General features: G+C 39.4%; 1 protein-coding gene across 2 annotated transcripts in view; it reads right to left on the bottom strand.

Annotated features, from left to right (window-relative positions):
* Positions 1-2,351: 2,351 nt before the first annotated feature.
* CCDC149 (coiled-coil domain containing 149) overlaps positions 2,352-23,101 on the bottom strand; it is a 93,049-nt gene continuing 72,299 nt past the window's right edge. The window contains exons 11-13 of one of the 2 annotated variants that reach the window (XM_067468996.1): positions 20,989-21,021; positions 15,201-15,305; positions 2,352-8,036 (exon numbers count right to left, since the gene is read on the bottom strand). In XM_067468996.1, the coding sequence (XP_067325097.1) occupies positions 7,456-8,036; positions 15,201-15,305; positions 20,989-21,021 (719 nt within the window). In that variant the 3' untranslated portion in view covers positions 2,352-7,455. The remainder of the gene's footprint in view (positions 8,037-15,200; positions 15,306-20,988; positions 21,022-23,101) is intronic. The other variant, XM_067468997.1, reaches the window with a different exon arrangement.

Genomic DNA, 23,101 nt, shown 5'->3' on the forward strand with positions numbered 1-23,101 from the left:
CACCCCGAACTCCACAAGTATTCAAATTTGGGCATATTGGGTATTTGTGCCAAATTTGCTTCAGTGAATAAAAATACATCCTGCATATCAGATATTTGCATTACAATTCACAACAGTAGCAAAATTATAATTATGAAGTAATAATAATTTTATGGCTGGGCATCACCACAACTTGAGGAACTGTATTAAGGGGTTGCGGTATTAGGAAGGTTGAGAAACACTGATCTATGAAAACCACATAGTGGTTTCCATGAAAACCACTATGAAAGTTTTGCTGGTCACAAGCCAAACAAATTGGAATAGTTTTGCAATTCAATATTAACAGTGGATCATAACCTGCTATAATGCTTGGAAAGTCTCACAATTAAAATCCAAGTACTGACCACTGTAGCCACAATCCAGAAAATCAATATATGAATGCAGTTATGTATCTGACAAGTGTGTGTGTGTGTGTGTGTGTGTGGGAGGGATATTAACATTTTCAGTCATTGAAAACAATTGCCCATAGAGATCCCCAGCTCATAAACATTTCCATTATTTTATTTACTTGGGTCAATGAAATTCACTTGAAAATTCTCCAGAGAGTTAAGACTCACTGTAAACTTTATGAAAAAACACATTGCAGACAACACAAAATATAGATAAACATATCAGAACATTTCTTTATTACATCTGACAAAATACATAAGACATAACTTCATGCCAAGGATGCAGCAAAAGCAAGGTCTGCAATAAATAGAATATATGTTTAAGGAAAGTATTCGGTGGAATCAACAGCTGAATTCAAAATAAACTAAAATATTTAAAGCTTTGGTATTTAAAAAGGGACTTCCACCTAATTTATTAAAATATATACCTGAGAGTTTAAGGCTCAAAAAACCACTGAGAAATATGCAGATTGCTTTACACATAACGTCAGACTCATTTTTGTATAATTAATTCCCCCCTGCCTCCCAAATCCAGATGCTTTTTATGACTGTTAAATATTTCCACAACAAAAATACTTCAACATACAAACAATTGTGGGTCCCTTTTCCATTTCCGAGTGTTTGTTGGCTTTTGGAAGGGTGTTTGCAAAAGAATTGAGGCCAAAGATGATTCTTGAAAGAAAGGTATGTGAAAAGACTCTGAATTTCTGAAAGCCATCTAGTTTCCAAAACTGATAAAGGAATGCAATCATTCACTGAATGATTTAAAGCTAGAGAAAAAGAGAGAGGGGGGCAGAGCGAGAAAGAAGGCAGACAAATGAACAAATAGTCCCTCCACCCCATCTCGCTTAGGCACACAAGGCATCATTATCATCACCATCACCACCACCACCATAATTATTACATGTTAACATAGTTTACACCTCCCACACTATTTTTATCAGTAATGATCATGTATAGAGGAAATGTTTAGGAGTCACAAGTGATTTTTTTAATGTCAGGAACAACTTGAGAAACTGCAAGTTGCTTCTGGAGTGAGAGGATTGGCCATCTGCAAGGACACTGCCCAGATGGCCAATGTTTGATGTTCATCCTTGTGGGAGGCTTCTCTCATGTCCCCGCATGGGGAGCTGGAGCTGACAGAGGGAGCTCAACCCGCTCTCCCTGGAATAAAAAACTGCTGACTTTTCGGTCAGCAGTCCTGCCGGCACAAGGGCACATTGTGCCACCAGGGGATTACTATAATGCTTACTATAATGAAATTGAAACTGGTCTAAAATTAGTAACTGGGATTGACTGGAAGACCTCTAGGGTTCGCTGCCCTACACAAAGAGCACACTATTATGTCATGGAGTCTGTGCTGAGGACAGTTGGGCTATTGAGGATCACAAACAAGGCAGATTTGCCACCAAGTCCAGTAATATACTTGTCCATGAAAAAATTAATAGCAGCTCAAATCAATCTGGAATAACAATAATTTATGTTTGATTAGATCAGTTTTTTTCCGAGCAACTGTGATATATGGGCAGGGAGCAATTTCCCTCACCTCATATGTCCCAAAAGTTTCTAGGCGCATTGGAGAAAATCCTGTTCTAGGTTTTGGTACATCTAGGTATGGAACACCATGCCAACTTCTCTGCATCTCTATTTGGCAGGGAGTTGCTCACACAAGATGGTGACAGCGTCATTTTCTCCATAGTAACAGATATGGATTCACTGTGTACACAAGTGATAAATACAATGCACTCTTGTACCCCGTCCACTGGTTTTCATCCAGCCATTTTTCTTGGAGCCAGTTTATCAACTGCTATTTATGGAGTCTTTCAATGGTTTTAATTAGGGGCTGAATAAATGTAGTTGTATCGCAGGATTATATTGTATAGGTTGAGGATCCTTTATCCAAAATGTTTGGGATTTTTTGAGGAGGGGATTTTGGAATATGTGTACATACATCTTGGAGATGGGACACACGTCTACACACAAAATTTAGTTCTGTTTCATATACACATAGCTGAGGGTTGTGTTATACAATATTATTAATAATTTTGTGCACTGAACACAATGTAGTCACTATCTCAGCCACTCAGGTGGATAATTTCAGGAGCCTTTCAAATTCTAGATTTTTGGATAAGGGATGCTCAACCTATTCTATTGTACAAGCTGTGATAAGATATAATCAGGAACACTTTCTAGGTTTTTGCAGAAAGCAAAATTTCTAGATGGCAAAGGAAGAAGCCTCAACTAAGGAAGCAGGAATGGTAGGCATTAATGTCTCTGGAATGAAGAGCATTGGCTGTATTGTTCTCAGAGAATGAGCCAATGCTGTTGATGCTTAAGGCTGTGTCTTAAACACATTTATAAGTAAGTCAATTCCAATGACCACAGTGGGAATTACTTACAAGTAAACACGCACATGACTGAGCTGTGAAATCCAAATGGGAAGTAACATAGAATAACCACTCATCCTTCACTCTGCCTTTTCTAGTTTGGCAGGTGAGCGACTTGATGTACTTATACTGTGTGACAGTATACATAGTATGTTTCTTGACTCCTTCTTCTTTCATTGGGTAGAGTGAGAAGGAAGGCATCCAATGTGATAACATCACATAAACAGCAATATGTGTTAACTATAGTAGTACTGTCTCTTATAACGGTTTCTATGACTATTGGAAAATTAAAGAAACCAGTGGATCCCAAAGGTGCTATCATAAGTTTTTGAAAAATTAATGCAAAAACACACATGGAATGACAAAAGAACAAAATGAAATTAAATACAAAAGAGGAGCATTTAAACTGATTCAATTAAAATAACAGGCCATGTACTTTAGTTGACATGAAAAAATACCCCAAATATTTAGAAAACCAACACTTCAGAACAATGGTTCCCAACCTGTGGTCCATGGACCACCAGTGGACTGCAAGAATGAAAATATGGTCCGTGGCCTCATCATTACTACCCCATTGCCTCGAAACCATGCGACAATGAGCAACTGGTCTCACAAAACCCTTTTATAGTGCTGAGGCAATGGGGATGTTGAGAAGGGAGAGACTGACTACCTACGAAAGGTTACTACTACCACATCTGCTCTAGATGATTAAATATTGTTTTCTGTGGGAGAGCAGATGGTGACTACTAGGTGGCATACATTCTGTATCAGAAACTAGAGCTGATGTGGTCTATCCAATGCAATTTTCTGAATCAGCACCCCAAATAACCAAACCGAATCTAATGTTGACCAAAAACTGATTTGTAACCCTTTTGGTACTAATGTTGGGGAGTGGTCCCTGGGCAAAGTGGTCCCTGTTCAAGTGGTCCTTGGTTAAGTGGTCCCTGGGCAAAGTGGTCCCTCGTCAAAAAAAAGTTGGGAACTAGTGGTCTAGAAGGACAAGAATGAGTGGTTTTGTATAAAGATTATGAAGCTATAAAGGTAGCAAACAAGAGGAAAACAGTTTTGAAGGATACAAGGAAAGTTAGCAACCATTTACTATGCTCTTATCCTCCGTTGTGACTTTGCAAGGAGTCACTGAACTTCCTCTGTGCTTTTTCAATTTCTAACGTTTACACCACTGGAGCTCAAGTACAGTGATTACAGATCAACATGGCTGCATCTTAATATCTAGATGCTCCATTTTAGACTTGTCTTCATTCTGGCTTGCTTTCTATACATTTAGTTTTTACATACATATACAATTTAGTTTCACCCATTAATATCTTTCCAACTCATCTGAAGACATAAAATTCAAATGCCAAAATTTCCATTGGCACAGCTGAACGTCAAAGTACTTTGCTTGAAAAAGCAAATAGTCATCATGGTCTTATTTACACAAAGATGCCCTGCTGTCTTGATGACTTTGCTACACTAGGAGTTCATCAGCATTAGCTGTAGTCCTTATCAGGCTGTGACAGAACCAGAAAGAAATATTCATCTTGAAATGAATAATGGGATATGGTATGTCTTATTTATGATGAGCAAAATTCCAGAATTTCATATTCATGAGTACTGGGCACATTCATTATTCTTTCCACTGTATCAGGTTTGTCATTCCTATCACAACAAATCGAGACAATAAGGCTATCTGTTATTTTACCAATAAAAGCACAAACGCTATGCTGAGTCAATAACATTGTCAGCTACTCCATCAATAAAAGCAACAGTACCACAAATTCAAGAGATAACGTAAACCTCCCCCTTTCTCCCCCACTCCACGATGAGGAATGAAATTATGCAAACTAACCAATGATGGACGCTTTTTTATTAATGCATGGGACAACAATATTTGGACAATGTTTGTTTTAAAAAGAGTGGGATGAAAATAGGAATATGATGCAATGGCGTATTAAAGGACCATTGCAAAGGTTGTTTTGCTTTGCGGTATTTGGGGCATAGTAGCTGCACAGGTGGGTGTCAGTCAAAGAGGCCCAAAGGATTGGGGGGGGGGGGGGAGAGGTACAATTATGAAAATCTAACCTGCAACTTTTCTCTTTGCAAAGTACTGTAGTTTATGAGCAACCAATCCACATCCTTTGGACAAACAACTACGTCTGCCAAAAAGCTTTCCTATCTGCTGTAATTGCTACAAGTTCTCTCAAGTGCTACTCAACCACACCATGTTCTTCTTCTCACCTTCTCCCTGCTGTGATGTAAGCAGGAAGTAAGTAGGATGAACCCAGATGTTATGAAATGGGCCTCTTTGACTGATACCCACCTGTTAAAACAAATAACTTTCGGGAATCTAGACAATTCTGAACAGAAAAAGTCCTTTATATAAGGTGCATGTTCACTTGGGAGCCTTCTGATCAGAGCCACACATGCTAGTCCAATTTACCTGTCCGAACGTATCCTCCTCTATGAGCCATCAAGATTACTAAGATCATCTGGAGGGGCCCTGCTCTCGATCCCACCGGCCTCACAGGCGCGGTTGGTGGGGGACAAGAGACAGGGCCTTCTCGGTGATGGCCCCTCAACTCTGGAACTCCCTTCCACTGGAGATCAGAACTGCCCCTTCGATCTTAACGTTCAGGAAACAGGTGAAAACCTGGCTTTGGGGATTGGCATTCAACAAATGAGCCATGATCCTGTGATATGGATGGATGACGACGAATAATGACTTTGATGACGACTGACCACTGTAATCATATGATTGTATTTTTGCCATTTTAATTGTTTCAATGTTTTTATGCTTTAGTGTGATTTAGAAATATGATGTTTTAATGACGGTCTGTAATATTGATGTTGGAAACCGGCCCGAGTCCCTCGAATGGAGGTGAGAAGACCGGTATACAAAACTACCAAATAAATAAATAAATAGCAAACTCAATTTGCTTACAACAGAAAAAAAGAAAACATGTAGCTCTCCATATATTTTTGGACTGTAGCATGCACTCACCACTGAGTATGCTGGCTGGAACAGCAACATTCAAAAAGTCCTTAAGTAACTCACTCCTAACTTGCAAGGGCCAGACCTCCCCCTGTTTTCCAGTGTGAACCTGCTCACAAGAACAAAGCACAGCTGGCAGGTCTTTATTTTGTCAAATAATGCTTGGTACAGGAAGGGCTTCCTTGTTCCTTATGAGTGGCATTGTTAAATTTGGATTAATCCCCTCTCCAATTGGTTTTAAGTTCTAAGAGTGAGAAATGAACATTTACAGGCAATTAGGTTCCCAAGCCAGCAGGAAAATTGCCTCTACGGCTGGAGGCCCATGCAAGCTCTACAGCTGCCGAGATTGTTTCTTGTTTTGGAAGCAAACAAAGAAACCTCCACAGAAATCAGGCCTCCCTTTAGTTCAACAGCTGCAAAACATCCACAATAAATATTCTCCAGCCCCTTTCTTCCTGGAAACCAAAGAGAAATACTTCAGCGTCGTTGAAAGTAGGGCTATGGAAGGCTTCACTCCGCAGGCTAAGAGGCCCTCAAGACTGTCTCCCGCTGCACGTTAACTGATTGCCATTGCAGGGAGAAATGGCTGCAAAAGGGGGAATCTCAACTACTTTCTATAGAGCATGTCAAAAAGAAGGAAAAGAAAAAAGATCTTCCTTCCAAAGTGTGAAGTCCAAGCTTAATGTTGTTTATATGGAACCAAAGGAGGCACTCCTATCTTTAGGTCCCGAAAAGGTTATTCCAACAAGGAATCCAACTTCTAGGTTGGATGAATGGTACCTGGTTGCCATGCAAAATAAACCAAGGCTAGAGGAACCAGTGAGCTGCTGAAAGATTTGACTGGAAGTTTCCAGAGTAGCAGTTGCATAGCATATAGAGACAGAAAACAGGCAGGCAGCCATTTTTAACAATAAAAGGAGGAAGAAAGAGATGGGGAGGAGAGAGAGCGTTGTTAACCCACACATGGTTAAGAGCATTAGAACTTATCTTGTCAGTGTCACTTAGGTTAACATATATACTTGAACTGTTGTACTTGTTGGGAAAATCTCATTCAAATGCAGGGGATGGGAATAGGAAATATTGACCTGACCAGGGCTATGTATACAGAGCAACCGGCTACAGCCAAGGCCATTTATTATTTAGTGTTAAGTCTTCTCTTCTATCAAAAAAACCCAAACCAATGAGAAACAAGCAAAATAGCTCACTGGCATCTTTATATATTATTGTTGCTGATTCAATCTGCTTAATCAGACTTACCACTCCTCCCCTGTTCCTGACATTTCAGGCTCTCGAGATGCACTCAAGCAGGCACTATGCCAAAAATACACATACTAAAGAGACAGAGATATAACTGACATGATAAAGCATAATGATGGGGTGTCGAGTCCCATTACTCTCAATTATGTCACTCTATCGAGTAATGTTAATCACAGCAAATAGCAGAGGGAAGAACTCTGAAAGCCATCATGATCATGCCGCTCCTTTCAAATTTTTATCTAGGATCAGCTTGTTTTTTTATATATATCAGAGTTGGCAGGGCAAACATTTTTGTTGGTGTATATATAAAAAAACAGACAAAAAGGTGATGGGGAAAAGTTTGAAGCTTGAGAAAAAGTTCTTTGAGCAAACAACGCCATGGTTAAAACAATCACAGTGAATCCAGGGCAGGAGGACTGTCACTTAGTTCCAGTGCTCCAGATCTATCGTCTGAGGTGTTACTTAAGTCTGGAACCACAAGAGTGGTTTTTTCATCATTGTCAATGGCCCCTGTGCTATCATTTTCATCCTTTTTGTCACCAACGTTTTCAGTGTCAGTTTCCGAGTCTTCTGCCTCTTCTGCCCCAGGTTGGTTCTCATTTGGATGTTCATTCTCCAAGTTGGATGGTTCCGTGGAATCGTAGGAAGGAGGACTGGAAGAAGGGGATTCACCTTCAGAGAAGCTGCTGAGCTCTGGCTGACCAGCTGTCTGGCTCTCTGTCAGACACTCTGCTCTGCTCCCTTCTTGTTCTGCAGCAGCCTGTTCTACTGTTAACTCAATGATTTCATTTCCAAACCCATTTACATCATCGTCTTCTGAAGAAAACTGTGGTAACGATGGATGAAAATGATTGTCTTTGTTACTGTTGTTTGGGTTTGTTTGGGAATCCTCAGAAACTGCAACTGCTTCCTCAAGAAATGTTGGTTTTGTTTTAGCAGTACAGAAGTCCTCCTGTTCTCTCGTGTGATGGCCTAGAAGGGAAAAACAGGGAAGTGTCAGGTTGCTTTGTCCAGAAGCTACAGTTTCATCTTCCTGCACATACATAAAACAGTTGGAAATGATCTTCTGGCATATGCTGAGGAAGAACATTCTTTTCAGGAATGCCCAACTGAGGACCACCTGAAGGAAGCCAAAGAGGGTTTTATCTCAGTGGCATCACTGGGAGAGAATGGTCCAAACCAGGTGATACCGCCAAAGGGGCGACAACAAGCATGAGGGTTTGGAGAGAGGTGAGCAAGGAGAGGAGAGCAATGCACATGCTCGTACACAATATCAGGATGAAAGATGGGCGAGGGGGTATGGATATTTGGAGATTCTACTATTTTAGCTACAATATTCAAATGTAGTCTAGTATGGGAGGAGTTCCATAGGGTTGTCACTATGAGTTACAGCACTGGGTGACATCAGGCCTAGTGATGCCACTGTTTTATCCACGAGGAGCTAAAATATATGCAGTCCCGTCTTCTGATAAGACATAGGAGTTCAATAAAATTTTAACTTATTAATGCTTTCTTTCATATTGCTCCATTTGAAAATTCAGTCACTCAGAGTAATTCAGGTTAGAGTTTTCTATTCTGCTATAGGAATTGGTCCAAATACAGTAGAATCTCACTTATCCAACCTTCATGTATCTAACGTTCTGGATTATCCACAGTTCAGGGTGGGAGGAAGAAAGAATCCTTGTGTGTTTTGATGCTAAATTCATAAATACAGTAATTACTATATAACGTTACCCTGTATTGAACTGCTTTTTCTGTTGATTTGTTGTAAAACATGATGTTTTAGTGCTTAATTTGTAAAATCATAACATATTCATAATGTAATTTGATGTTTAATAGGCTTTTCCTTAAACCCTCCTAATTTATAATGATTGTTGGTTTTACTGATGGGTCTATGGACTGTAAACAAATTGTTCTTGTTGTAATTTCTCCTTATTATCCAACATTTTTGCTTATCTAATGTTCTGCTGGACCATTTATGTTGGATAAGTGAGACTCTACTGTATATAGTTTATTATGCCTAAAACATATGTTGTGCCTATACACTTGTGAGTTCTTCCTTCTGAGAGCACATTGCCTGACATGCAATTAGGAAATATAGTACGAGTTTCTGAGATCAAATACAATAGACAACTGCTGTTTCTCAAGTTCTTTGGGACTTTAAATTGTGACGTGGAAGGAGAGGAGGAAGAATGAAGAAGAGAGAGAGGTTGGACACATTAATTTTAGTCAATTGCCATTTATTAGGCCAATGCCATTACATCTGATACCTGACACATATTCAAACTGGGCCTTTTCCATTCAGTCTACTTAAGTGCAACTTTCATGTTACTGGCAATGACACAGAAGCGTGTTCAAAAATACTCCGAGGACCATATGTGCAGGGACATATGAGTTTGTTAATCACCACAAAAAAAAAATGTGACAAATGTAGCTTGTCCTCGCCAACACAGCTCTTGGACCCAAACATTATCCGAGCAGCATGGAATGAAGCAGCAAGATAGGGGCTCTGGAAACACTGGAAATGTAAAAACTGACCCTTAAACTGAGTGTGTAGGATGAAGCCTGGGAACAAAAGCTAAGCTCAGTTTGACTCACTTGAATCCACATGACACTATTTTAAAATAACACCAAGACTGGAGGCAGCCTGAAGCCACAGCTAAGATGCTCAACCCCCATGGGTATTAATTAGTATGACAGTCATTAACTATTATTTCTCTATTATTTGGGGGCATATGAAACTGGAGGACAAGCAAGAAAAATGTAAAATAAAAAATAGAGGGTCAGAAAGATGCCAAAAAATTAAGGAAAAAGAAGTTTTTATTTCCCACCAGAAACACTAAGTGCAATACATTAATATTTCATGTACATTTAATACATACTATGTGAAGAACAGAAAAATGAGACAAGTATACATTTTGGATATTCACTCTTTATATGAAGGGCTTTGTTTCTGCGACTGCTTCCTGTTAATTTCTCATGAGGAGATAAGTCCAAGTGATGTTTCAGTCATTAAGAAGGACCATAGGGTACTACATAATAACACAGGAGCAAATCTGCATCTTTCACTCCTGCTCCATGTTGACCATTTGGAAGTGGAAAGCTAAGAAATCAGAGAACAAGTATGGGGGCCATTTACACAGCCCTGCAATGCAGTTTATCTGCATTGAACTGCATTATATGGATGTACATTGACCATATAATGAAGTTTCAAACTGTATTATATGGCAGTGTAGAAGGGGCCAGTGTTTCATACATGGGAAGAGTCAACTTCATTGGAGCCAGATAGATCTGTGCTCCATACATCCAATGACAAACGTGCCATATGCATACACTTCTCTATCCCCTTAGCACAGTGGTTCTCAACCTGTGAGTCCCCAGATGTTTTGGCCTACAACTCGCAGAAATCTCAGCCAGTTTATCAGCTCTTGGGATTTCTGGGAGTTGAAGACCAAAACATCTGGGGACTCACAGGTTGAGAACCACTGCCTTAGTAAGTCCTGACAATTGAAGTTGCTGAGAGTCTCAGACCCCTTCCACATAGCTGATTAAAATCCTACTTTTTCTGCTTTGAACTGGGATATATGGCAGTGTGGACTCAGATAATCCAGTTCAAAGCAGATATTGTGGGATTTTCTGTCTTGATATTCTGGGTTATATGGCTGTGTGGAAGGGCCCTCAGAAAGCTGATTCCTGCAAGAAACACCTTTTGTGGACCCTTGTAGCATAGGAGTCACAGAAAAGGGAGCATCTCTGAACACCAGTGTATACATAAACTGGATCCATTTCACACGCCTTCTGCTGCACAGCTTTGTAATAACCAACTATGGTATCCCATTTTAAGATCTTAGTTAGATTCCTTGATTTTTTAAATTCTTTTAATTGTAATTAGATCAGGTTTTATCTTAAGGTGTTAATCACTGGTATTGAACCCAGTTTACCTGTCCGAATGGGTCTCCCCCTACGAACCATCAAGAATTTTAAGATCGTCTGGGGAGGCCCTGCTCTCAGTCCCACCACTATCATAGTCTCGTTTGATGGGGACAAGAGATAGGGCCTTCTCCGTGGTAGCCCCTCAGCTGTGGAACTCCCTCTCTAAGGAGGTTAGATCGGCCCCCTCCTTCTTGACCTTCCAAAAGAAGCTTAAACCCTGGCTGTGGGAGCAAGCCTTTGCAGATTAGACTGTTTTTATTGGCAATGATGAGATTTTACTGGACCGTAAGTTGGATGGATTTGGATGATTTTTTAACCTGGTGAACGGTTTTAATTTATATTTATATTTATATTGCTTTTTACATATGGATTGTAATTTATTATGTGCTTTATTGTTTTGGCATCGAGATGTGCCTGTTGTTAGCCGCCCTGAGTCCCTCTCTGGAGGTCAAGAAGAGTCAGGATACAAATGTTCCAAATAAATAATAGAACTTTCTACTATACCCATAAGTCTATTTCCCCTATTTATAGGTCTTCTACTGCTTTCATTTACCCATTATACCTCCCTTGCCACCCAGCTACTGTATTGCATATTTGAGTTCTAGATTCAGAATAGCTTGTGTAAACTAAACAGCATTATGCAAAATAATATTTTCATATGTTAAAAGGCTGATTTTCTAATTGTCTTCCAAAAAAAGTTGTGATATACCAGTATATTGAAAGGCTAGATTGTAGTTTATTCAAACACATCACAAAACACAGTGGACTTTCAGAACAGATACAGGATTGCCAGTAAGGCACCTTATCCTACCACTAAGGTGTGGAGAAAGGAGCTTGCCTACTTGTTAATTTGGTGGCATAATCAAGCCCAGAGCCTGCTAGATAATTGAGGTTACCCTGCTTGCAATATTTTATGACAGTATGGTTAATAGACCTCTTCAAATTAAGCTTATTTTTGTATCAGGGAAGAAAAGAAAATCAGCTGGCCAAGTTCATGGAACCAAATCAACCCTGCAGTCAGATTTTATCTGACACTGTGATAGATTTAAAAAAAAATCAAAGAAAACTCATGTTCTAATTACTATGAAGAACTGGTAGAAACTGTAGGCTATGTATCAGAGCTGTCTGAGTAAGAACTACAAAGGAAACTCAAATTTGTATTCACTTTCAAGTGTAATACCTACTGCTGGAGGGTGCCTTATTTAAAAGGCCAAGTGTCCAGTACCAAAAAAAGGAATAATCTGTGAGTTACGTAACAGAAAGTCTCCTCTATCCTAATCCAATCAAGCTGATCAAGTTGTAATCTCTGCTCTTTAGAGTTGGTTTTTTGCGCTGTCTGTCTTGGGGTCAAGTGCAATCACCTGAAACAGCTGTATATAGCCAAACTTGCACTGGCAGGATTTTATAACTGTAATATTTCTTTGGAATTTTTTTTGGGTGGGGGGGGGGGTAGGGGAATTTCAGGTGTTTGTGGTAGATTTGGGGAGGGAGGAACTCAAGGGCCATTCATAATTCTCTCCAAGGGGCCACATGAGGCCCACAGACCACATGATTCCAACCGCTGATGTAAATAAAGAGTAAGTTCATGGAAGAGGAAGAGCAATACAGGGCTTTGTATTCCATACTCATAAACAATGGTGGCTTCTGCGTTCACATGCTTTCCCTCTTTCAATAAATCTAAATTCCCATGTATCTTCTGCATAGTGCTATAGATTACACAAGACTGCCTTGTGCAAGAGAACTGGGAAAAGAAAAGGGCAAGCATTGGCATATACATGTTCCCAGATGGGTTCATTCTTTTCCTCTATCTCCTTGTGGTTTGAGAAACCAAAATATTATTTGTGTAGGGGAAATTTCTAAATAAATAAATAAATAAATAGTTATTGCATTTTTGAGTTTTAGCATCCTGTTTTCTAACCTGTTCTCCTCTAGCACAGCAGGTTAACCACCAAGCTGCAGTAAATCTTGCCAGCCAAAAGTTCAAAGCCCAGGTCAGAGTGAGTGCCTGACCATTCAGCCCAGCTTGCTGCCTACCACGCAGATTGAAAACAGCAATGCAAGTAGATAAATAGGTACTGCATTAAAAGCGGAGAGGTATTAAGGCACCCAGGAAATGCCAGTGATAAAAAGGAAGAAGTTGACAAGCTCAACAGGGAAGATGGAGTGACCCCCCCCCCCGCCCAACCAGAACCTAGTACAGCCTCCAAGAAGCCGAAGTTGGGAAAGTCTATATGCCTCTATCTGTCTGTCCTGTCATTGGATAATCGACATTTAATGTTTGCCATATATATGTTCTGTGATCTGCTCTGACTCTCCTTCGGGGTAAGAAGGGTAGAATATAAATACTGTAAATAAATAAATAAAGACACACCTACACACATGTACCTCTGTGCAAAAACCTTTCCAAATGAACCATTTCTTTCATGGCTTTAGTGGAATTTTAAAAAGAATATTTATTAATAATGTGACTATTGGAATGGCCCAGACTATAACTTTGGATAATGTGGTTAACCAAATTGAGTTGAAATAAAGCCAAATAGTAGCCCACAAAGGCACCTGTGACCAGGATGGCCCTTTAAAGAAAAGAAACAGACTGTGTACTTTTTTTTATCATGCTGAGAAATGACAGCTATATGGTCTGATCCAGAAGAACATGGCTATCTACTGTCACCTGTTAAAATTAGTTGGCACTGAATTGTACAGCCTGCTGATGTCAAAAAAGATTATCAGGATTCCATTTTCCCTCTGCAAAGACCCTCTTAGGAAAGACAAAAATCTCTGGAAAACAGTAGCACACTCCAGCACTTCAATTTTGCTCTCTCAATTATAAATTGGGGAAGATATTTCCACATGGGTCCTTAGGACATGAAGACCCTCTTTCCATAATAAGCTACTTAGCATAAAGCCAGGCATAAAACCACTGACTCTCTTACTGGCAATTACACAGCACCAGAATAATTAAGGTGGAGAGGTCAAGTACTGTTCACTATTATAAAGTGCCAACATTTTAATCTTTGTGAAATCAAAACACCTTTTTTCTTCAAAAATTGTTAATAGGTAGTGCATTGAGAGCCAGGGTGTTATAATGGCTGCAGTGTTGGATTAGGACCCTGGAGACCAGAGTTTAAATCCCTTCTCAGTCATGGAAACCCATTGAAAAGTCGCATTCAGAGGAAGGCAAAGACAAATATCCTCAGAACAAATCTTGCCAAGATAATCCTGTGATAGGTTCCCCTTAGGATTTACCACACATGTTTGCATGCAATATGTAGTATGTTAATTCCAAACCTGGATGGTGGATAAATAAACATAATAAACATAAGGAGGAGGAGGAGGAGGAGCAGCAGCAGCAGCAGCAGCATACATGAGATATCTCCAAGGAGGAGGGTGTTTCCCAAACACAAGATGTGGACATTTGGAAGAAGTGACATAAAGATTTTGAAGAACCAGTGATCATTCTATGAGTCTGGAACTTCAACTTCTATTTGAAGTTCTCTTCATTATAAGTGAGGGTGAGAAATAGGAACAAGAGCAACAGTGTTAGTCCTCAGAGAACGGGCCTTGGTGGCCTTGCAAGTTGGTTGAGTGGCCAAACCCAAAGAATTTTCACCAATGGCTCTTCTTCATCCTGAAGAGAAGTGATTAGTGAGTTGCCACAGGGTTCTCTCCTAGACCCAGTCGTATAAATTATTGAATAGAGAGCATGCACTTTGCAAATAATAGCAATTTACGAAGAGTAGCAAATAACTTGGAGGACAGGATCAGCATTCAAAATGATCTTAAAACTAAGAGGTAACATGCAACTGATGTTTGAATATTTGAAAGGATGTCATATGGAAGATGAAACAAGTTTGTTTTCTGCCGCTTTAGAAATTGGGACATGGAACAATAGATTCAAATTACAGGAAAACATATTTCAGCTAAACATTAGGAAGAACTTCCTGATAGTAACAGCTGTTTAACAGTGTATTGGGGTGCTTCAGGGTTTGAGGGAGTTTCCTTCTCCAGAAGTTTTACAACAGAGTCTTGATGGCTATACGTTGGACTGGATGGTCCTTGTGGTACTTTCTAACTTTATGATTCTACTCTTTTTTTCCTAAAATCTACTTAAACATTCAGAAATTGTGGAAGGATGTACTCACTTGACAACATCTTCCACACATTCTTCCATGCTGTGTTCGCCCTATGACCCCATGTGCTTACCTTCTCTCTTCTGTTGAGACTTTTCAGTAACAGTTAGCAATGGTGATTGAGACCTCTGGAGAATGGGAAGGGTGGGGTCACTGAATGTGATGGTATCTTTGCCACCTGCAAATTAAAGGACACAGAAACTTAGCAAAACAACATAGACATGCTTGTTTAATGTTTTAGTTTAAATAAAATACTGCACTAGTTTTTCTAATATTAAATCAAAAGACTTCAAACTTCTATTGATTCTGTTCTACACAAAGAAAAGGTTATGTTACAATCCCAAACATGAAGTAAAAGATATTCATGAAAAGACACTTTTGCATTTGACAAGAGGGGAAAATGCACATATAGTGAACGTTTAGATACAATCCAGTCATATCAGAAATAATTTTAATATTTATAGACTCTATCTTAGGTCTGAAAGCTAATGCAGATTAAAAAAAATTAGATTTCACGGACATACAATGATATTCAAAATTGACCTTTTATTGTCTCAGTTTTGCCCTTGTAACTGAACTTTGTTCAATAAGACCACATTGGGGAGGTGTTTCCCCCATCTCTCCAATAGGAATTGTACCCAAATCATAGAAAGGGGGAACAGGTATCCCATCGTTTTATGAGTAAAAGGAATGAAGATGGGGGCCACATTTAATATCCCATTTCTCCTACCTAAAGTTCTGTATTCCAATTTCATTTCTAAAGTGATTCTAATATATTTTCCTCAAAATAATTTAAAGATGGCTGTAAGATATATTTCCTAAATATCTGTAGGTGAATGTTTCATTTGACAGAGCAGACTTTATAAAAACACTCGCTCCACCCACCTCTGAAAGGTAGATCTGTAGTATAAAATGTTAATGTCAAAGATACTTATGAGGCTATTTTGCAAAACAGTGAGCATAACCTGCTCTGTCAGAAGAGTCCTTGCTTTCACAGAGCATTAGAAAAAATATAAACTTTTATAAGGGCAATGTGTTGTCGAAGGCTTTTTTATAAGGGCATCTGGACTGGAAAAGGTCTACTGCAGGAGCCACCTCAGACAAGCATTTCAGACATGAGATTCTGCTTTATCAGGAATTACAAAAACCACTCTGGAAGACTATAGATGTCTGAGAACTGCAAGATGGAGAGGCAAACTAATGCTGCTGGTGCAGTGCACAAGGATGCATATAAGCTATGGAACGCAGATACAAATCTTGCATTGACTATGAAGGCAGGCAAACAATCCCTCTCAACCTATATTCTTTTTCAGGGGGCCCCGGTGGTGCAGTGGGTTAAACCCATGTGCCGGCAGGACTGAAGACCAACAGGTTGCAGGTTCATTTCTGGGGAGAGAGTGGATGAGCTCCCTCTATCAGCTCTGGCTCCCCATGCAGGGACATGAGAGAAGCTTCCCACAAGGATGTTAAAACATCAAAACATCTGGGTATCCCCTGGGCAACGTCCTTGCAGAAGGCCAATTCTCTCACGCCAGAAGCGTCTTGCAGTTTCTCAAGTCGCTCCTGTCACGACAAAACCCCCCCCCTATATACTCTCATTGTCATCATAAGAATAGAGATACTGGATTATTTGATATAATGGGGGTCCAGAAAAGCAGTCTAAAAAAATCAAGTATTACTACGTTACTGCTGCAACCCATTTCTTCAGAACTCCAGTAAGTGAGAAATACCTGCATACCTCTTTTGTTTCTCTTTTTTGTGGGATATTTCTTTAGGGTTTTTTTTTTTTTTACAAACCCTTCAAGTTAAAAACATGCACACTGAGAATCTCTCTACAATAATCACCACCACAAATACAAAGACCCACTGATATTTAAATGGTACCTATAATTAGTAATGCATACAACCCTATGTGTCTACACTTCCTGCCTCTAGCTTGAAACATCCTAAATGAGCCATTTATTCAGTTCATATTGACATTTGTCCTCTGAGAATCAGCTCCCCGGCTCATTTCAAAAGGAAAAAAACAAACAAACAAAAACCCTCATCATGAGTCACTTCTGAAAACACAGCCATAAGCCTTCTAGTAGAGAAACAATTATGTCTCTATAGAGTGTTTATCAAAATGGCCCTGTAGGCACTCGCATAGGAGACGTCAAGAATGCTGATGCTAATGGATTTCTGGAAATGTCAATATTAAAATTGAAGCCTATTCTTGCCCCAGATCTAATAACTCCTTCTATTTGCAGCTATCAACATAATCAGATTAGGACTGTAAGAGAGGAGATTCCATGGACATTTCATAAAATGAAGACATTACAGACCTGCCCCAAACCTGTATTCATTGATTGAGAGAAATTTCCCTTGACATGGGGAAAATCAGTAAGAAATGAAGGATGGGGGTGAGGAATGGCATTTTCTTTAAAAATAGAAACAATAAGCAGAGAGCAAACTGATTTTGGCAACTTATGGACATAATGGTGTTACACCAGTGGTTCCCAACCTTTTTGTGACCAGGGAATACTTGACTAGGGACTACTTTGACCAGGGACCACTCTCCAATATTAGTAGCAAAAGGGTTACAAATCAATTTTTGGTCAACTTTAGATTCAATTTGGTTGTTTGTGGTGCTGATTCAGAAAACTGCATTGGATAGACCTCAATTAGCTCTAGTTTCTGATACAGAACATATGCCACCCAGTAGTCACCATCTGCTAACCCACAACAAACCATATTTAATAATCTAGAGCCGATGTAGTTTGCTGTTGTTGTTTATTCGTTCAGTCACTTCTGAATCTTCGTGACCTCATGGACCAGCCCACACCAGAGCTCCCTGTGGGCTGTGGCCACCGCCACATGTAGTAGTAGTAATCTTTTGTGAGTAGTCAGCCTCTCCCCTCCTAACATCCACATTGCCTCAGCACTATAAGAGGGTTTTGAGAGACCAGTTGCTCTCGTTGCAGTGTGGTTTTGAGGCAAAGGTGTAGTAATGGTGAGGCTGCGGACCATATTTTCGTTGTTGTGGACCACAGGTGGGGAACCACAGTATTACACTGAAACTCATGGGATGTACTCTAGTGATGAAAAGCTAGTTCTCCAGATGCTGCTTGACTCCAACACCTTTCATCCTTCTCCATTACTACAAACAATTACACCATGTAACACATTTTTTGTTCCTGGGTTATAAATCTCATTTCCTAATTGATTCTGTCATAAAAACATGGAAAAAGTTTATTAAACTGCAAAATTTTTGTTTTTACAAGACAACCTGCAGCACATTTTTCTATAGTTTGTCAATGAATATCTCGAGTCTCAACCAATTCAACATTGTTTGTGGCAGTCACTACATTTCTGGAGTATTAATAACTGCTTTTAAGTAAGTGCTGCACAAATTAAACAGAAAACAACACTTTCAAACCAGGAACAGATTTTTTCCCCAAATTTTGTTACAAAGTTCTCTGCTCTTGCAATTAAGCCCTGCGATTGGAGCACAATCACAAATTTTAGAAACAAATGTTAGAAATCATACACTGGGCAGAGAGATATTGCTGGCACTGAGGCCAGAGAAGCATTCAGCGGGGAAAAGGTTACACATCCTCTTTCATAAACTGCTTCTCTGTTCCAAAGGCCTCCCCTTGAAGTTTCTTTCTTCTTTGAGGAAAAAAATATTGTTTCTCTTACAAGTATTTTCAGGTAATACTAGTATGCTGTTTCTTAATATCCCAGATATGGAAGATTGGCAGATATGGAAGACCTCTCACAATGAGCCAGGAGCCAGCACTACATTTATGTCCATTGGCTATTGCTTCTACTACTACTACTACTACTATTTAATACACAACAAGATTAGTACACCACAAACAAGATTACTATGCTAGGTTTTGTATTGGATCACAAGTCAGACAAGTCAGGCTAATAATAATAATAATAATAATAATAATAATAATAATAATAATAATATATCCCACTTTTTCTCTCCAGAAGGAGACTCACAGCGGCTAACATTAAAAGCATTACAATACAATTTAAAATATACAAATATGCAAATATTAACATCGCATTAAGCATCATTAATATTAAAAACAATTCAGATTAAATCCATACACTCCACACACTCCTTCTTTCCTAAAAACTCTCAAACTCTCAGCATGAAATGGTTCAGGAAACAGTACTGGTTCAAGAACCATTTTGAGTAGTAGTACTCTAGTATTATTTCAATACATCTAAGGTGAGTCCAAAACTATGGTAGTGGAAGATCCTCTCTCACAATGCCTTATGCCTCCTCTCCTTCACTTCTGTTTACTCATTGAAGTGTGAAGCCGGCATAGTGGAGGTGTTTCCTGCCATGCTATGTTACTGACAGAAACCCATCCTTTAACTATTCTGGGTTAGTGTTTCCCCTTCCTGAAAGTGGACAATAGGCAACTGTGGATGGTCTTTTGCCAAGGATATATTGCTCTGGCATCAAAAGACTAGTTTGTTCACCCACTTTCCATGAACCTGGAAAAGTTCCCCTTTTATACTTATCATTATCAGGTACTGTGAAGTTGGATTTGCCTTAAGATGACCCTTTGAATGACAACAGCCTTCCCCCTCTATTTTCCTTGCTGTGGAGCCACCTCTGGCCTTTTTTAATGCCTGAGTGGGAGTAAGATGGAAATAGCCATTGGTCACCTAAGGCAGCACAGTCTGCAGAATGACCCTTGACTTATCCATAAATCGTATCTAAATCCATAATTTTGTCCTTCAAACCTGCCCTTGACTTATCCTTGAGGTCAACTTATACATAATTAAGATGGAAGCTGAAAGGCATAAAAATGAAAGAGCATTCATGAGCATCTGAAAACAAAAACTAAAAACATTTAATCACCTCTCTCCAAATAACTGGATATAAAGACTTTACTTATTTCAATTGACATACTTGTTCAGCATGCGTCATGCTCAAAACATCAGAGTTAATGCTTGGAATGCCTGCTTGCTGACATTTGTGTTGTGCTTTAAGTGATATTTTAACAGCACAATTTGTTTTAATTTTCGCATCTTGCATTTGCTGTAATACACTACATTTTTGCCAAAAGAATGCTGTGAAAGTGGCCTTTACCGGGTACACCTTGACTGGAAATGTCAAGGCTTAAATCTGGGACCTCTGTGGGCAAAGTTAATTCTTTACCACTCAGTCATGGGCTCCATAGGACTGGCATTACTATGAGAAACCTTCTCCAACTTACTGAAGATATGGAGGTAGCAGCAACAGTGAACTAGCCACACCAATATTGCTGGCAATCTTCTTGTGGCAAAGGAAGAATGTTCCAACAGCTCTAAGATTAGTTCTACGGTAGAAACTACTGAACTATTTAAGGTTTGTGATAGTCTCCATTTCCCACGAATGCTTGAATTTGGCATACATTCTTGAATACAATCCATGATACTAGAATTTGGAAGGCATAAGCCAGTAATAGGAGGTACTCTTCAACTAAAACATAAATAGCTCCCTGGGGTGCTGTCTATTCTCATATTTAGCAAGTTGAAGGGGAGAAATTATCTTGACTTTTTGCATATATATATTTTAAAATAATAAAGTCACAAAGTACATTGTCCTGTAGAACTTGCAGCTCTTATTTCCAGAATTATTTCATAGCCTTCCTTATTACCATTTCCCCGAATTAAAAATAATTTTACACATTAATCTTTATTTCTCTTGTGGCCATCTAACTGACTCAGCTGAACATCTTAATCTGACAGACACAGGGAGGAAAAACACATATATTCAGATAACATTTCCATTTATTTACATGCAGTGACAATACTTAATACACCGCTAAGATTAGTTACTAAAAATACATATGTCAAGCAGAACCTACTGCCAAATCCCACTGAGACATTGTAGCTCAGGCCTTCAGGCAGCAGGAGGAAAAAAAAGAAGGAAAGAAAACAGTTATTATATAAATATTAGTTTGACGTCTTAAACAGAAACAATAGAGCAAGATATTCTGAGATCAATGCTTGTCTTACCATGTCTGTTTTAAAAGGCCAAAACACTTTACTGAGTGCATTATAAACTCCTTAGGAGAGAAAACCTGACCAAGAGAGCAAACATCAACATGGACTGGCTCAGTTTAAGAACTGGCAACATCTAAAGACCAAACCATGTTTTGAAAGGGGTTGCCAGTTATGCTTTGCATTCACCACTATGTAACATGTGTCAAATACATGCTTCCTGACAAACATATTTCCTGGAATAGAACTTAATTCAAACTATGTTAAACCATTTTGGATCTTGACTAAGGTTAAGTTTCCAAAACCCCCCCCAAAAACCCCGATATCTATTTGGTAGTTATCAACAGCTGGATTCTGGTGTCTAGGATGAGTTGGTGAAAGGCAAATAAAGCAAGGTTAAGCTTTCGTTGCAGCATTCAGAAGAGCATAACATAGGTGCATAACCAAAAATCAAGTAGAGGTTGAAACTAGACTTTAGACGGCATTCTAACATGAAGACGGAGGAAATTCTGAGATTAGACCTTCATAAAAGTCAGCTACCTGAGGAATCAAGTAAGCTAGGACTACTACCTAGATTCACTTCTGTGCATCACAAATATACATGCAGATCAACACAAGCAACCACTGTTGCTGCTTCTAGTGCCCCAAGGAAATGCACCTGCCCGAGTCTTGGGTTAGAAATTCCAGAATTCCTGACAGGTAATGGGTTAGATGCTCCACTAGATTCTGAGAATGCCAACCACTGTCTCTGCTGTATACTGCAATCTTAGTCAGGGAGAAGGAAAAGGGACAGTCAGTGGTAGTTCAGTAAGTGAGGTGGTTGTTTATCTGATTTCACTCTCAACCATTTGAGGAGTAGTATTCAGACTACTTGGCATCCTCAAAGCACAGAGTAAACTCTTTTGCAGGGAGCAAAGTGTCTGGGGAAATTGACTTGTAATTTGCTCATATTGAGAAGACTATGGGTGAAATGTATGGTATAGAAATATGGTGTTAGTATACAATGGAATTATCTGGAAGTTACATAAATAATGCTCAAATGCACCAAAGGAGGATGATTCCCTTTATAATCTGCTATTTGGAATTAATTGTTGCTCCCCTGGAGTAGAATAACAGAAAAGATGGCACAGCTGTGCTTGAAATGCATGAAATGAAAAGCAAAGGACCACCACGAAGAGCTGGAAAACACACTCAAAATAGAACCTGGGACAGGATGTGATGGATTGTACATTTCCTGGTTTTTTAATTTATATCTGCAGTGATCACTAACTCTGGATTAATGGTGCCTTCTGCAAGGTATCTCCTTCTATGACCATAGACACCCAACTGTTCCTCATTCCCCCATCTTATTATATGAGCTTACATAAGGTTCTATGGCAAGCATCCTCAGAGGTAGTGAGGATGCTCTGAGGTAGTGAGGATGCCTACCTCTGAGGATGCTTGCCATAGATGCAGGCGAAACGTCAGGAGAAATGCCTCTAGAACATGGCCCTATAGCCCAAAAAAAACCCACAAGAACCTAGTGATTCCAGCCATGAAAGCCTTCGACAATACATTGAGCTTACATACATAGTAGCTGGGAAGATGTCTGACAGTTCAGGTTTCCATAATTCCATAAGTAAGATTATATCAACTACTCCAAGGATCTAGAGGAAGTTTGAAATGCTAGGCAACTGTGCTACATCAGATTGATATAGTCCAAGATTCTGTTACCAAGCAGATGCTTATTGAAAGGCCACCAATGGGGCATTAATACCACATTATACTCTTTCTATTCCATAGCAACCAATACTGCCAGTACTACTTCTGTATTGAAAGCAATACAAAAATATCATGACATGCATCATTTTTAAATCCTGTCCTTCATGAAAGGATGCCAGAAGGTGTTTGTGCCCTAGCAAGATGCCTAAAACCATTCCTACCATGGGGTTCAAAGTATCTTTAGGACAGCAGCAATGTCCTGCAATTCCTTCCTTC

The sequence above is a fragment of the Anolis sagrei genome, chromosome 5 (assembly GCF_037176765.1).
Source record: "Anolis sagrei isolate rAnoSag1 chromosome 5, rAnoSag1.mat, whole genome shotgun sequence".
In the NCBI taxonomy this organism is placed as follows: domain Eukaryota; kingdom Metazoa; phylum Chordata; class Lepidosauria; order Squamata; family Dactyloidae; genus Anolis; species Anolis sagrei.